We start from the raw sequence: 15,228 nt of genomic DNA, 5'->3' as shown, positions 1-15,228 counted from the left end.
ACCTATGATGCTAAGTCTTGCACTGATGCTAAGAAGGCTAGTACTGAAGATGATGTGTGTAAGACATAGCTATGAATTAATTTTGTTTAAAACATATATATGTCACTCTCTACCAAACAATTAGGTTGTTAAATTCCTCTTTGGGAAAAAATGTCTTTATTAGACTGCTTTGATTAATCCTAAGTAATGTTAATTTAATATTAGTATTTTAAAAAATATTAGTATTGTTTGTAGTATCCCATTCAAAGAAATTTGGTGTTATTTTGGATTGTGTTTAGATCATAGATTTAGAAGTGGAATGGTACTTAAGAAAAATCTCTTTCAACACCCTTATTTTATCGGTGAGGAAACTAAGGCCCAAAGAAGTTAAATGTTCTCACACAGGGTGATATACATAGCAAGGGGGAGAGGCAGGATTTGAACCTGGTTCCTCTGGCTCTAAATCTAATGTTTTTTTTTCTTCATATCATGCAAAACATTCTGTTTTGTGGTATAAGCTCTTTTAACCTAAACCTACATATGAATATTGAATATATATTTCAGCATGAACATTTGAAAATATTTTGTTACCTTGTTGATTTGCTACAGTACTTTTTCCTAATGCCTTAGATTTCGATTTCGTTTCCCAATGCCTTAGATTTAGATACTTAGATGTTTAAGAAACCTATTGCTATCACACTAGGAAATATATTGTTTGCTTTTAAAATGTAGAAGTAGTTAGAAGATGTCTTTGGTAAAGAACTGTGCTGGCCTTTTTTATGTTCCAAGCAGTCTTGGGGTTAATTAAAGTAAGTTTTTTATTAGAATAATTGTAGTTTCCTTTAATGATTAGCAATTTAAAAAATGTTTTGGCCAAATATGTTGGATAATCTATTTGTTCCAGTAAGTTTTTTTAAGCTTTATGCCAAATGACATTAAAACTTGATAACCTTGTGATAAGTTTGTTTTCATTGTAGTTCAAGCTATTCTTCAGATGCCCTGGATTTTGAGACTGAACATAAATTGGATCCTGTGTTTGATTTTCCAAGACTGTCACGTCGAAGCTTGCATTCGGTCCCTACAACATACACCAGTGATGATGGTCAGATGGAAAATACTCACTCCTATACTAGAAATACTTCTCACAAAGACAAGATTTCAAAGTAAGCAATGTTTTCCTTTGATGTTTAAAAATTATTCACTGTCCAAAATCACATGTATTTATATCTTGTGTAAAACTTTACCTTAACAAATTTCACATATTAAGGATTAATATTATGTTGCACATTTTGATATGGTAGAAATACTCGTGTAACCACTTCTAGAATTTATAATGTTATTGCCGTTCTACGGAGTTAAGCACTGACATTTTGTTCAGTTGAAGTCCTATTCAGTTATATTTCAGAGTGCTAAAGAGACAGCTGCCACACAATAAAGCAACTTCAGTTCCAGATATAGTACTAATAGTCATGGTTTAGAAAGTTTTATTCATCCAGTGTAATAAGAATTGAACTTCAGCTGTCTGACCAAATGTCATGGAAGGGGGAAAGGGATCTTGCCAAAACAAATATGTTACAATTCAGCTTTGTAATATTAGTGATTAAGATAGATTTTATAAAGTGTATATGCACATTCATTACAAGATTTACATGGTAGATTAAGGTCTATGAATACATTGCCTTGTCATTCTCAAATATATTCAATTTATGACCTTTCCATGTTTCATATCGCTACTATACCGAAAAGTATGGGATGATTTTCATGCTTTGGTGAAGAATTAAGGCAACAGCTTTAACCTTATTCAAATCTGAATTATGATCTGTGAGCACAGATATTCAGTACAAAGGTGATGAAAGGGAAGAGAAAAAAGTGAGTGGCATTTGTAGGAGAATAGAATCAAAAGGGCCAGCATTAATGTTTCATATTGAATTGTTCTCATATGAATTATGAGAGGAAACCATACAAAATTTCTTCAAATTCTGATCGTTATAAATTGTCTTATTATGTATGCTTCCCATAGTTGATTTGGTAGAAAGAGTATACTCTTTCTAAGTATTTAACATTTAAGTTAATTAAATATATATATACTAAATGCTTTAAATAAAAATAGCCTAGTAGAAAAAACTGTCTGACGGTTTTCTGTCTTTTCTGGAAGGATGAGAGCACTTGAGGGGAGTAGGGGTTGGGAGAAATCTGAGCCTGTGATTTTATTTGTGTAGGAAACTCCTGGTATGGAAACTCTCTTCAATGATACGGATTGACAACTCTGGTATTTTTCTTATATAAGGTTGAATTTTCATAAAAACTTAGCTTTGAAGTCATTTTTCTAGTAGATCAGAATGTAAATGCAGAAAGCCATATTCCAAGATGTTGACTATGTCCTTGATTCACTAATCTAAATACAAATTTTGCTTATCCTTGAGAAATAATGTGAAGTTTCTCCGTTGGTACTGATGAAGTATAAAAAGTTCATTGTATGAATTTATAAAAAGCAAATCACTTAAATTATTTAAAATATTAATTACTTAATCTTGGAATTTATGTTTACTTTTCATCATTATGAAGTTCATCATTAAATTCTAATTGTTTTGTATTTATCAGAGAAGGTTTGCAGATGTGTTTTCTTTTTTGGATAGGACATCAAAACATCATAGAAACACAAACAAACAGTCTTTGGCTGTAAATCATACTACAAGAAAAGCTGCTTCCAACTCCTCCTCCCTTCTCAGCCAGAGTACCTTTGATAGCCATGCTAGCGGTACATCTTTAAGATCCTCTGTCCTGGATGAGTCTTTAATTCGTAAACAGACCAAAGTTGTCCATTTCTGGGGTGAGTTAATGGGAGACTGTTGCTTTTGGAAAAAATTATGTGAGGTGTGTTTGTGTATTTTAAATGTGTTTCTTGTTTGTCTATAAGAAGCTCAGATTATATCATCTATATTTTAATAATTTTTTGGACTATCCCTAGGAAGTAAATATCAATCACTCTTTCCATTTTATAGCTAGGGAAACCAAAGTACCAAAAGTTTAAATGATTTGCTTATGGACATAAAGATACTTATTTGAATACTACTTTGAATGCTGTGTGCATAGAACTTATTGAATACTACTTTAGTCTTTGACTTTGCTCTGCTTAATTTCCCATGAGGTTTGGAATATTTGTTTTTGTTTTGATCTGGACAATTAAAGTAATATAATTGGATGTCATAACTAGATCTGTTTTCTAAGTATGGTGTCATGGGAATCACCTTTAAGCAAACTTGGCACCAAAAAAAATCAAACTAGCTGATATAGTGTGACATACTAGAAAGCTTTGAAATTATTATATAAAACAGAAGAAAATTAAAGGTTAGAGATTTTTATTTTAAAATTCCTGAGCCATCGGAAAGCAATTATACTGTGTAAGTATTCCTCAGAGTTGATTTCTGATTTGACCCTATGGGCTTAAGTGTTTAGTTTTATGATTTGCCCTCTTTCTGTAGCAAAGTGATATAGAGACTACCTAAATATGATAAAATGATAAATAACTTTTATATATACCATCCAGCAGATTGAGTTTGTCTAGGAATTGTGATTTCAGGTTTGTTATACTACTTGTATATACTATTACTATAATGACATAATATTTTGTGTTACGATAGCAAAGTAATTTTCTTTATTTTTGGATCTTGCCTCACTTTTAACCTCCAAAATACTTTTGTGAATGGAAGAAAGAATAGGTAGAATGAGATAATAACCACTAGTGTCCCAAGGTTCTGTCCTGGGCCCTTTTCTCTTTCCCTTCTATACTACTTAATTTGCTGATCTTATCAGTTCACATGCTTTTAATTACCAACTGCTGATGATTCTCAAATCTACCTCTCCTGCCCCCATCTTTCCGTTGACCTCCAATCTTGTATCTCCATTTGCCTTTCAGACATCTCAACCTGGATATCCAGTAGACATCTTAAACTAAACATGTCCAGAACAATTCATTCCCCCCCACAACCCTCCCCACCACTTCTTTTTTTTTTTTTTCCCATCTCTTCTACCTTCCGTGTTTTTGGGTAGCACCATCCTCCCAGTCCCTCAAGCTCACAACCTAGGAGTTAATCCTCAACTCTTCACTGTTGCTCGCCGCTCCACCCACCCTTCAATCCAAGCTATTGCCAAGGCCTGTTGATTTCACCTCTTCAACTTCTCTTCATACAGTCCCTTCTCTCTTCTGATATTGCCTCTACTCTAATGCAGGCCCTCTAGTGGATTACCTCAAGCTTCAACTATTAGCAATAGCCTGCTGATGGGTCTGCCTGCCTCAAGTCTTTCTCCACTCCAATCTGTCCTCTCCATTCAGCCACCAAAATGATTTTCCTAAAGTGAAGGTCTGATCATATCACTCTCCTAATCAATAAACTCTAGTGGCTCCCTGTCACCTCCAGAATCAAATACAAAATACTCCGACTTGGCATTCAAAGCCCTCTCCTACCTTTCCAGTCTTCTTACACCATACTGCCTGCCCCATACTCTTTGATCCAGCGACTCTGGCCTCCTGTCTGTTCTGTAAACAAGACACTCCATCTCTTGGCTCGAGACATTTTCTCTGGCTGTCCCCTATGCCAGTCTCCCTCCTCAACTCCACCTGCTGACTTTCCTGGCTTCCTTTAAATCTCAACTAAAATCTCATCTTTTATAATAAGCCTTTCCCAACTCCTTCCTTCAGTTAATTATTTTCTGTTTATCCTGTATATGGTTTACATTGAATATATGTGTTTGCATGTTTTCTCCCCCATTAGAGTGTAAGCTTCTTGAGGGCAGGAACTGTCTTTTGCCTCTTTTTTTAAATTTTGAACTCTTAGCAAGTGTCTAGCACATTGAAAACGCTTAATATGTTTTTGTTTTTTGTTTTTTGTTTTGCTAGGCAGTAGGGTTAAGTGACTTGCCCAGGGTCACACAGCTATAAGTGATAAGATCTCTGAGGCCAAATTTGAACCCAGGTTTTCCTGACACCAGGGTTGACGCTTTATCCACTGCGCTGCCTAGCTGCCCCCGCTTAATACATTTTTATCGATTGAAATAATCTCTCATAGAACTAAGCATTGGAATCTGAATATCCTTAGTGTTTATTGTCAGAACATTTTAGACCATTTAAAGATTTTAGATTTTAAAATGATAATTATATTATTTAGCAAGAGTTGATGCCCCTTTGACATCGATAGTTGTTTTTTGTTTTTTTTTTTTGCTATCCTGGTTGAAGTTCAGAGATATTGACTAGATCCTTTCAGGTTTCCTTCTGAGCCAAATTTATCATTTCAGTTAAATAGAATAATTGTAAATATAAATAGTATAATTGTAAGTTTTAATTGAGTGCATTCTAGGTAGCACAGTGGATTGGGCCTGGAATCAGAAAGACCTGAGTTCAAATCCAGCCTCACACACTTCCTAGCTGTGTGACTTTGAGCAAGTCACTTAATGCTTTTTGCTTCAGTTTCCTCATCTGTGAAATGAGTTGGAGAAGGAGATGGCAAATCACCCTAGTATATTTGCCAAGAAAACCCCAAATAGTGTCACAAAGAGTTGGACATGGATGAAATGACTGAACAAGAAGTTTAATCTGATTTGTAAATATAAATAACTTTTTTAAATTAATAATTCAAAAGGTTTCCTCTCAGGTGGTGGTAATTTTTTTTTTTTTGCTATATATAGTAATATAGGTGGATAGAGCATTTTATTTTATAAAGGAATTGGTTACATTACTTTTTTTATTTTATGAGATATTGTATGTAAAGTGTTTTTCAAACCTTAAAGAGCTTTTTAGCGTTGGTTATTACTGTTATGTTAGCTTTCTTTAAAAGTTACTTATCTCTCTGTGACTTTCATGCTGATTCTTTTTTCTTATACTGTGATTTGAAGGATTTGAATAAGTTTCCAAAATATTATGTACTAATTTTGGCAAGAGTTAGTATTCTTGTTTCGCTGTGCTGTTTGTTCTGGCAGTGAAAGTGGTTACCAGGCAACAGAAGCAGCATATGCTACTAATTAATGCAGCTTTCCCCAATAGTCACATGAAGGAAGCAGGGACAGATACGATTTTGTTTCTTGTTTCCTTATGCTTAAATTGAGGAGAGGAAGCTTTAAATGCTGCTTAATATGATGCAATATAATTATGATTTTTAACTCTTGTAGTTTCTAAGCTCCTGTACACATTTTAGTTTGTGTTGTTTTCAGCAATAAGAATGTGTTTTGTTTTGTTTTTAGGTCTTGATGATGATGGTGATCTTAAAGGTAATTAGTCCATGTTCCTTCTTTTCTCCAAAATACATTTATTTTTTAGGTTAATTCATATCAAAATAAACAATTTCAATCTATTTTTTAAAAAAAATTTAGGTGGGACTAAAACTGTCATTCAGGGAAATGGTGACCTAGCAACTGGAGAAACAGACACAGCCTTGAACAATGGTTATATATGCAGTGATTGCAGTATGCTTTCTGAGCGAAAGGATGTCCTCACAGCCTACTCCACTTCCCACGTGCCATCTTCAAGAATTTATTTTAGGGATGGGAGTCAAAAACGTAAGTCTAGTTTTTTTAAGCAAAATATTAGGATGATAGCCTTGTAAAACTATTTCATTCTACAGAATGATGTATGTTTATTTAAACCATTTCTGCTGTAGATTTTTGAGTTATTTGTGCTTTAAAAAACTAAGCAATGAAATAACTGGTGTACTTGCAATTGGATAGTATTTTTTCTAGAGAATATTTGTTACCCATTAACATTACAGCATAACATTTTGGATGTGAGCAAACAAATGCTTTTCAGTTTTCTTTTGAGTATGATAGATTTTTAAGTTTTCAATACCACTTCGAAACTTCTCTTATTAAAATTATGCCATTATTTCTTGCTTAGTGCCCCATATGTGCGTCATCTGAATTACTGATAAAATTACAAAAATAATGCTTGACAGTTAAGAAATGTTTTCTGTAATAAAAAAATTTTATGGAAATTATGGTAGGAAAGAGAGGCAGAAATGTTACTGCTGATTTAAACCCCCTAATCTGATAGGTCTATGGTTGTATTTCTGAGGAGGAGCAAGAGGAAAGTTTTGGTGGGGCAGGTGAAAAGATGGAGATATTTACTGAATTCAGTTCCTGGAGAGGCCTGTGTACTGATTTTATATTTGTGATGACTGCTTTTGTTATAGGAAAAACAACTCCATTAATTGCCCAAGTTAATATTAATATTCTAACATTATCTACCTGGACTTGAATTGAAATTGAGAGGTACCCCAGAAACATCCTCACAGAATGGAGTATGAATCTAGGGACTTTTGCTACTGGCAGGTCCATAAGGAAGTTCCCACAGAATGCTCCCTGTGCATACTTTGAGAATCCCTTTCTGGGGGCAGCTAGGAGGTGCAGTGGATAGAGCACTGGCCCTGGATTCAGGAGGACCTGAGTTCAAATCCGATCTCAGACACATAACACTTACTAGCTGTGTGACCCTGGGCAAGTCACTTAACCCTATTGCCTAGTCAAAAAAAAAAAAAAGAGAGAGAGAGAATCCCTTTCTGCCAACTAAACACTTAGGTTTTTGAAAGTCACTACCCTTTGTTTCCCTAGGCAGTGACTGTAGCCATTTCTCCTACAGGCTACTGAGAGAATTGTGGAGCCACATAACACAGCGTGGGTTCTGTTTGATTGACAGTTTGGCTAAGACTGAGAGGTTGCCCTTGGCCCTTTAGATGGAATAAGGGATATTTGGTAAAAACTGTTACTATTGAGAGTCCCTACTGTGACTATCACTTTTGCTGTGTCCCTTTAGCAAAACTCTGTATTCCTAAGAGCCTTTCAGGAGCTACTTCAACAATAGTCTTTAGCTGTTATCAGAAAGTTTTCATTCTTAAATGCTGCTTAGCCATTTAAATTCAAAACATATGTATTTTATATTTCTTATAAATTTAGCTTTATTTCCAGAAATGTTTTTGGAGAGGCTGAAAATTTTTGCTTGATAAGAGTTGGAAAACATAGGGTGTACTTTTGAAAGACATGTCCATTGTAGCATTCTTATATCACAGTGGGCAAAATGAGAGTGTCCTCTTTTGTTTTTTCTTGTAAAGTTGCTCATATTGTTAATATAACAAGAAAGAATGAGGAGAAAGTAGATGAGGAAGTAAAATGTTATGTGAAACGTCTTTTTTTTAATTTTTATGTTGTGAACAGACATTAACAACGTTTTCTGAGTTGAATATGAATTTAAGATGTAAATACAGTTGTTCCTTATTATCAGTCTCCCATAAAGTTTTGCTTTTGCTCAAAATGCAGTTTTTTTTATTCTAATCAAATTATCAAGTCTTTTCATCCCATACTAGAGAAATTACCAGAATCCATTTGTCATAATGGATAGGGATGGAAACAAAGTAGCATTCATTGTATAGAAAATTTAGCTAACTTAGTTTTCTTTCTCTGATTTGTAGACAATTCAGCCCCTTGGTCAGAAGCCAAAGAGAATCAAAACTTTTTTGGGGTTAGGGGTTAGGGGTGGGAAATGCTGTATTACAAGTGGAGAAGGGTGTAGAAATATATGCAAATACCATTAAATACTGAGCCTCAACGTTGAGATTAACTCTCTGTTGGAGACATTAGGGTGATTGTCCAGGGACTCTGAATTCAATAAACATTTATTTAGCTTGCTGATATGTAAAGCTCTGCACTAGGCGCTCAGAACAAGGATCTAAAAAGTGGTTCTTGCATTCATGGAACTTAAATTTTGATAAGGGAATCTGACACGATATGTAAATACATAACTACAATATGTAATTATATTGAAGAAATGTACAATAAAGCCTAGTTTGAGGTCTGTTGGGGAAAACAAAAAGATTTGTGGGTGGGTTGATCATAGATAAGTTGTTCACCAAAAAGGGAACATTTGAAAATGGTTAGGAATCTGAATTCCTAGACAGGATGGGGAGGACAAGATATACTAGGTAAACGGAATATTATAAACAAAAGTTGGCATTCCAAAAGTTGTATCCCAGAAGACAGTTTTTCATTTTGACTTGAGCATAGAGTACTTGCAAAGAAGTTGTATGAGGGTCACAAAGCTAGGATGGTGCCAGAATTTGGTTGGCCTTAAATGATAAATGAAGAACCAATGAAGATTTTTTGAGCGGGTAAAAGGTATTGACCAAAGCTATAAAATAAGATAGTCTGGCAGTGTCATAAAGGATGGATTGGAGTTGGAGATGGGTGGGGAGAATGGCACCAACAAAAAACCTGTTATGAAGTTATTGGAATAATCCAGATAAAGTGGCAGTGGTAAGAGTAGAATATAAACTCCTTGAAGGCAGCAACCCTGAGTTTTGTCTCTGTCTGCAGTGCCTAGAATAATGCTTGTTGAAAGGAAGGTATCTATGAGTTGTCTTCTAATGTCAAGATTCTGTAATTTTTATAAAACACCAGACACCACAAAATAGTGATTTGACAGAATAAAACAAATTTTTTTTGTCTTGAAAATCATATGGTTCATGTGATTAAGTCCAGAGAGAAGAGGTGGTAGAATAGTAACTTGAAAGATTCAAGGAAATGAAGCTATTTCTAGCTAGTGAAAGTGTTTGTGGGTGAGATAGTACCTGAGCTGAGGATTGAAGACAGGAAAAAAATGTGAATAGGCAAAGGGATCAGTCTTAGATTCAAAGATTTAGAGCTAGGTGGCAGTTATCAAGTCATCTATCTAGTCCAGTCTCAGCACTTTACAAATGAGAACTGAGGAGGAAGTCCATTCTGTCTGTGGACAAAGACATGGAGCCAGGAGAAGACTTGAAGAGAGCTGTACTTTTAGCAACCAAAAAACTGTAAAAAAAGGGAATTTCTGATATTTGTTTTCTACAAATTCTGCTGAAGCTTATAAAAACAGAAACCAACATAGTGCTTTGTATATGGTTTATAATAGGGTTCCCTAGAAGGTTATTCTAATATTCTTGAGGGAGGGTGGGACAGGGAATTTATATCCTTAGATCTTAGATTTTTGCAAGCAATGGTTTGTAAAGCCATTGTTTTCTTTACAAGAGAGAGATCCAAGGGAAGGGATAACTCATGTTATCCAGGTAATGATAATAAAGACTAATGATGGCCTCCCAGGCACAATAGGAAGAGCGAGGGCATTTTCTCCTCTTACTGCTACTCAGTGAACCCAATGAAAACCATGGCTTGTCCTCTGCAGAAGAAAGTCTGTTAGAATGAAATGGTTTCATCCTGAATCAGGGGTGGGGAACCTCTGGCCTCAGGGCCACATGTGGCCTCAAGTGTGGCCCTCTGAATCCAAACTTCACAGAACAAATCCCCTTACTAAAAGGATTTGTTCTGTAAGACTTGGACTCATTCCAAAGGCCACACCTAAGGACCTGGAAGGCCACATGTGGCCTTGAGGCCCCAAGTTCCCCACCCTGGTACCTGAATGATATTTTACAGTTGTTTGCTAGTATGAGGTCCTTGATGTTGATAAATCTGACACGTTATTTTTATTCATGCCAGGATATTGTAAGGATCCATATTCTTTTGCTGAAATACAGCTTTAATGAAAATTTCATTTTAACTTTTAGGGCCTTTTGTTTAAATTTATATAAATTCTTTAAAATTCTCTAACTAAAAGGACCTTTCTGGTTTTATGTGATCATGTAATTTGCAGGGTGAATTTTTTTGATCAGTGGAGAGTAAGTGTTAGTCTTGTGGGAGGAAATAACTTGTATTCACACTTTTTTAATAGGAGGTGCATCTCTCTACATGAATAGAATTTCACGTCTGGCCAAACACACAGCGGCATCATTTTCATCACTCTTAGTTCAACTTTTTCAAGTTGTTTTAATGAAGTTGGGTTACGAATCAGAGAATTACAAATTAAAAAATTATGAATCTAAAGATTGTGAATCAAAAAGTTGTAAGACGAAAAGCCATGAATCAAAAGGTATTTAACAAATTTTCTTCTTTTCCCACCAAACAGTGCTTTAGAGGTGGAGAAAACAACTGTACTTTTTCTTATGGCTTTTCATCTATATTTTCTTCTCCTTCAGTCAGTACTATCTTCTTGTGGCTGTTTTTTCTGAGCTTACTGATAGTAGTTTATCTTATCTTTAAAGCTGAAAATTGACTGTTGCTTAAACAATTGTATCAAAATGTACTGCTATAATCTTTCTTTTTCAACATTATTATTCCTTGATTCATTTTACCTTTTTAAAACAAAGGTAATCTATTAAATTGATTGATTTTTGGTTCAGGACTTCTGTGCTGTATTTATAAATTTTTTTTAAACAAGATTTTCTTTTATTGCTGCTGGTTTGGGGAATTCAGTTTGCCAGTCAGTACTTTTTTTTTAATCTTTCAGTAATAAAACCTCACCAGCATTCACTTGTATTAGGTAGAGCTTCAGATATCCATTTCAAACTATCTTATTGCACTGGCTTCATGTAAAGCTAGAAGAATTTGGACTTGAGAGAGATGAATTTTTCTAAGCCTGTTTTGCATATATTGCAGCTCATTCGAATTACTGTGGGTGTGTGAATGTAAAAGAGTTTCTCAGAGAGGATGGTCACCTCAGTGTAAATGGTGAATCACTGTGTAAGTATGGCTTTATCATATGTGTGAAAACTTAGTCTTTGGCTCAGTTCTGCACAGGTTATAATTTTTTAGTGGCCTGATTAAATTACATGAGTGACACATGCCCTATATCCAGAGCTAATATCCATTATTGGTTAAGAGACCTACTGTTTAAATACTTAAATTATAGAAACAACTGCCAGATTTCACTTAACTGATTATTTTTTTGTTTTTTATAAATTGCTATTTTGACATGACTGGACACAGGTCTATTGATTGACTAACTTACTTATTAATTTGTTAAATTAATGCTTAATTGTTACCACAACCAACAGGTGATGACTGTAAGGGGAAGAAACATCTTGAAACATATACAACAACCCACTTGCAATCTTCAAGGTCAAAAAGGGTAGCAAGGACCATTTGGCACACCTTTTCTCACACAGGTTGACTCTTGCACCTTTTTTGTTTGTTTTTCTTTTTCATCATTATTTCACAAATGTTAATCATTCGTTGCTTTGTTTTTATAAAATCTTTTAAGGATTTTAAATAACAGTAACTCACTTTTCAATAGGTCTTTGAAGTTTGTAAAGCACTTTTCTCACAACCCCTCTGTGAGAGAAGTAATAAGTAGCTTCAGATCTAATAAAGCACAGTCAAAATAGAAACTTGAGCTAAAAATACAGATAAATTTGTAGGTTAACTGTCTAATTTATTTATGTAGTGCAGGTTTGATGGATAGAACTCAACTTTGTAGGGAGGTTTAAGTAAAACTAAGTTAATTATTCTTCTGAGATACAATATTATTTTACAGATAGCCATGTATTTCAGTTGCATAATAAAGAACATTTATGTTAAATACATTTTGCCTTATTTGAAAAAATTCAACACCACTTTGTCTTAATTGGTAATATTATAAAAGTCAACAAGGTGTTATTTCATGAAAGTATGTGATTTTCTGTTTATCTTTGATTCGTGTGTTTCATGGAGAAAGGGATAGTAACTTTTTCCCTGTAAGGCTGTAAAAGTTAGTTAAAATAAAATTGTTTTGTGAGTTATTGAATAAATGAACAATAATTGAACAGATGACTTCTTTATGTTTCAGTAAAAGTCAGTTATTACTGGAACCTTCTTATACTTTGAGTACAGAGATTTCAGGCAGTTAAAATTAACATGTATATAACATCAATGTCACTGTAAAAGAGAAACAGTAATTAAGGAATCTCCTAAGCAGCCACAAACTTTACATATGTGTCATTTTAATGTAAGGTTATTTATGTTGTGTTTTGATGATTTTTTTTTCTCCGTAGGGGAGAGGCCATGAAAAATTTAAAAAAAAATTCGGTTTAAAATTCTATATGTAAACATGATTTCCCCAAGAGTGTTATGCTGATTTTTTTTACAGCTTAATTTACCTTAGAGTGTTGCATTCTCCTTATCATAAAATTTGGTAGTACTGTTCTCAAACATAAAAGAAATCTCCAACAAAATTATTAGGAAACTTGGATTGTAGGAAATACTTGTTAAAGTGACTGTTACATTATAGACATTTTAGTTGGACAAGATAAGAAAAAAGTGTAGAATTGAAGAAAAATTATTCTAATTCATAACAAGTGCTTTTTCATATTGCTAGTCAATTTCAATGAATTTCTGTCTTCCCTGATTTATAAATAATTTTATTTTATTGAAAGCAAAGAAAATTCTTTGACTTAATAAAAATAGAGAATGGTAAAATTTAAAAACAAATTTATTAGTTTCATAAATTTGTCAAGTGGGAGAAGCTATTTTATTATGTATTTAGAGGATGGTATTCTGGTTACATTCTCTGTGTGTGCACTCTGCATACACCTTTTATCTGTTATAGGTTACTTTTTGATGCAAACACTGCAAGGGATTGGAGCTACAGGATGGTTTGTGTCCAAGAAGGTGTTATCGTTTCTTTGGTTGGCTATTGTTTCTCCAGGTGGTTATTTTTGGCTTTTTATGCTAGCATGATCCGAAAGGCTTTTGGCAAATTAAGTATTTTTCCTATGTGATCTGATGACTTTCATTTTTAGGTTCTCATTTTGACTTCTTGAAATAACATTTTTCAATCATTACTACCTAGAAGTGCTAACATCCTAAATTTCTAGTTGCATAAGTATTTGGTGTGTGTGTGTGGGAAAGATTTGAGATACCAAATTCATTGCTAGGAGCTTGATTTCAGTGTAATTGAAGTGCATGAATTTAATGCTTTAAATAAATGTTTCTTCCTTTGCATCTTGTCTTGTGCATCTATGACTTATGTTGCTCTGTGGTTTTACTCTTAACCACTGCTATATGACTTAGTCCTATTGTGGTGCATGTAAAAATCCTGTTCACAGATTTCTTTGATCATCTACTTTGAAAATAGTCAAAGTAATTTATTTGTTGTGGTTGCTTGTTGCTTGGTTGTTACCACTTAGAGGCTTTGATTTCCTCAGAACAGTTCTACTTTTTACGTTTTATTTTTAGGGAAGGCAGCCTCTGGAGTATTCTGGTGGCTAGGAACTGGATGGTACCAATTTGTTACTTTGATTTCTTGGTTAAATGTGTTCCTACTTACAAGGTAAGAAAATCTTTCCTCTAACATCAATTTTAAGTTTCAAAAGTGGGGGACCGTTTTGTTATTAAAATTCACTCACTTTAATTGTTGGTTAGCAATCATGGTTTGGTAAAAAGTATTAGAGCAATCAAAATCAGGTTACTCATATTGGAATCTCATAGAATAGGGAATAAGTCAGGTCATTTTTGGACTTTATTCACGGAAGTTTTAATCAGTCAGGCACTTCTTTTCTAATACTCTGCAATTGAGTATGCAGTATCTTACATATAGTAACGAGTCTGTTGATTGGTGTCTTGGACAACCAAGGCAGCATTAGAGTAATGTCAGAAATATAGGAACGTGTCAAATACATAGAGGAGAAGGATTTAGAACAAATCACTAGTGTACACAGAATTCCAGTTATCAAAAATGTATTATCTCAGAAACTTTAATGAAACTGAAGATTTGTGCAGGTAAATGTTCATTCACTCCTCTATGTCTTTTCTCATCCTTATATAGTTGATGTCATGAGTAGTTGGTGAACTTAGGCAGATACTAGTCTACGATAATAATAATTACTACAACATTAGAAATCTATACTTATCACTGCTGTATTCATAGATTATGTTTTATGAAATTTTATGAAAGTTTATGAAATTGAGCAAATGGATAGAAATCATGTACCTTTAAGAAACAGCAGTGTTTTTTAAGAGCAAAGGTGTTTTACATAAAATGCTTAGAAGGAAAATTAGTGTGGTGAATATTATTATTATATCCCCCCCCAAATCTCTTCTCTCTTCCTAACTTTTGCTCCCAATCAGTGTCATCTTCTACTCTTTTCTCAAGTCTCCCATATCCCTTTTGTTGCCAAGTCCTTTCTGTTTTACCTTTTTAATATCTCTTGTGTGTTCCCCCTTCCCTCCTTTACCACCACCAGCCTGGTACAAGGAGGGTATAATCACCTCAAGCTTGGACTATAGCAATAGCCTTCTGGTTGACCTCCCTCCCTCAAGTCTCCCCCTACTCCAGGCCATCCTCCACTCAGCTATGGAAATGATCTTTGCAGAACCATGTCATTCCCTCATTCAGTAAATTCTCTAGTGGCACCCTGTTACATTTAG

The 15,228-nt window shown here is 34.3% G+C and overlaps 1 protein-coding gene across 17 annotated transcripts in view; it reads left to right on the top strand.

Annotated features, from left to right (window-relative positions):
- LOC114052104 (SUN domain-containing protein 1-like) overlaps positions 1-15,228 on the top strand; it is a 62,847-nt gene that overhangs the window by 24,961 nt on the left and 22,658 nt on the right. For 6 of the 17 annotated variants that reach the window (XM_027874567.1, XM_027874568.1, XM_027874570.1 and 3 more), the window contains exons 3-11: positions 957-1,142; positions 2,616-2,809; positions 6,214-6,240; positions 6,343-6,528; positions 10,718-10,915; positions 11,482-11,565; positions 11,880-11,990; positions 13,409-13,507; positions 14,038-14,131. In XM_027874567.1, coding sequence (XP_027730368.1) covers positions 957-1,142; positions 2,616-2,809; positions 6,214-6,240; positions 6,343-6,528; positions 10,718-10,915; positions 11,482-11,565; positions 11,880-11,990; positions 13,409-13,507; positions 14,038-14,131 — 1,179 coding nt within the window. The remainder of the gene's footprint in view (positions 1-956; positions 1,143-2,615; positions 2,810-6,213; positions 6,241-6,342; positions 6,529-10,717; positions 10,916-11,481; positions 11,566-11,879; positions 11,991-13,408; positions 13,508-14,037; positions 14,132-15,228) is intronic. The other 11 variants (XM_027874575.1, XM_027874581.1, XM_027874579.1 and 8 more) reach the window with 6 other exon arrangements.

The sequence above is a fragment of the Vombatus ursinus genome, unplaced genomic scaffold (assembly GCF_900497805.2).
Source record: "Vombatus ursinus unplaced genomic scaffold, bare-nosed wombat genome assembly UNPS02014807.1, whole genome shotgun sequence".
In the NCBI taxonomy this organism is placed as follows: domain Eukaryota; kingdom Metazoa; phylum Chordata; class Mammalia; order Diprotodontia; family Vombatidae; genus Vombatus; species Vombatus ursinus.
Note: the sequence above shows the minus strand (reverse complement) of the source record. Positions and strands in the feature narration are given on the sequence as shown.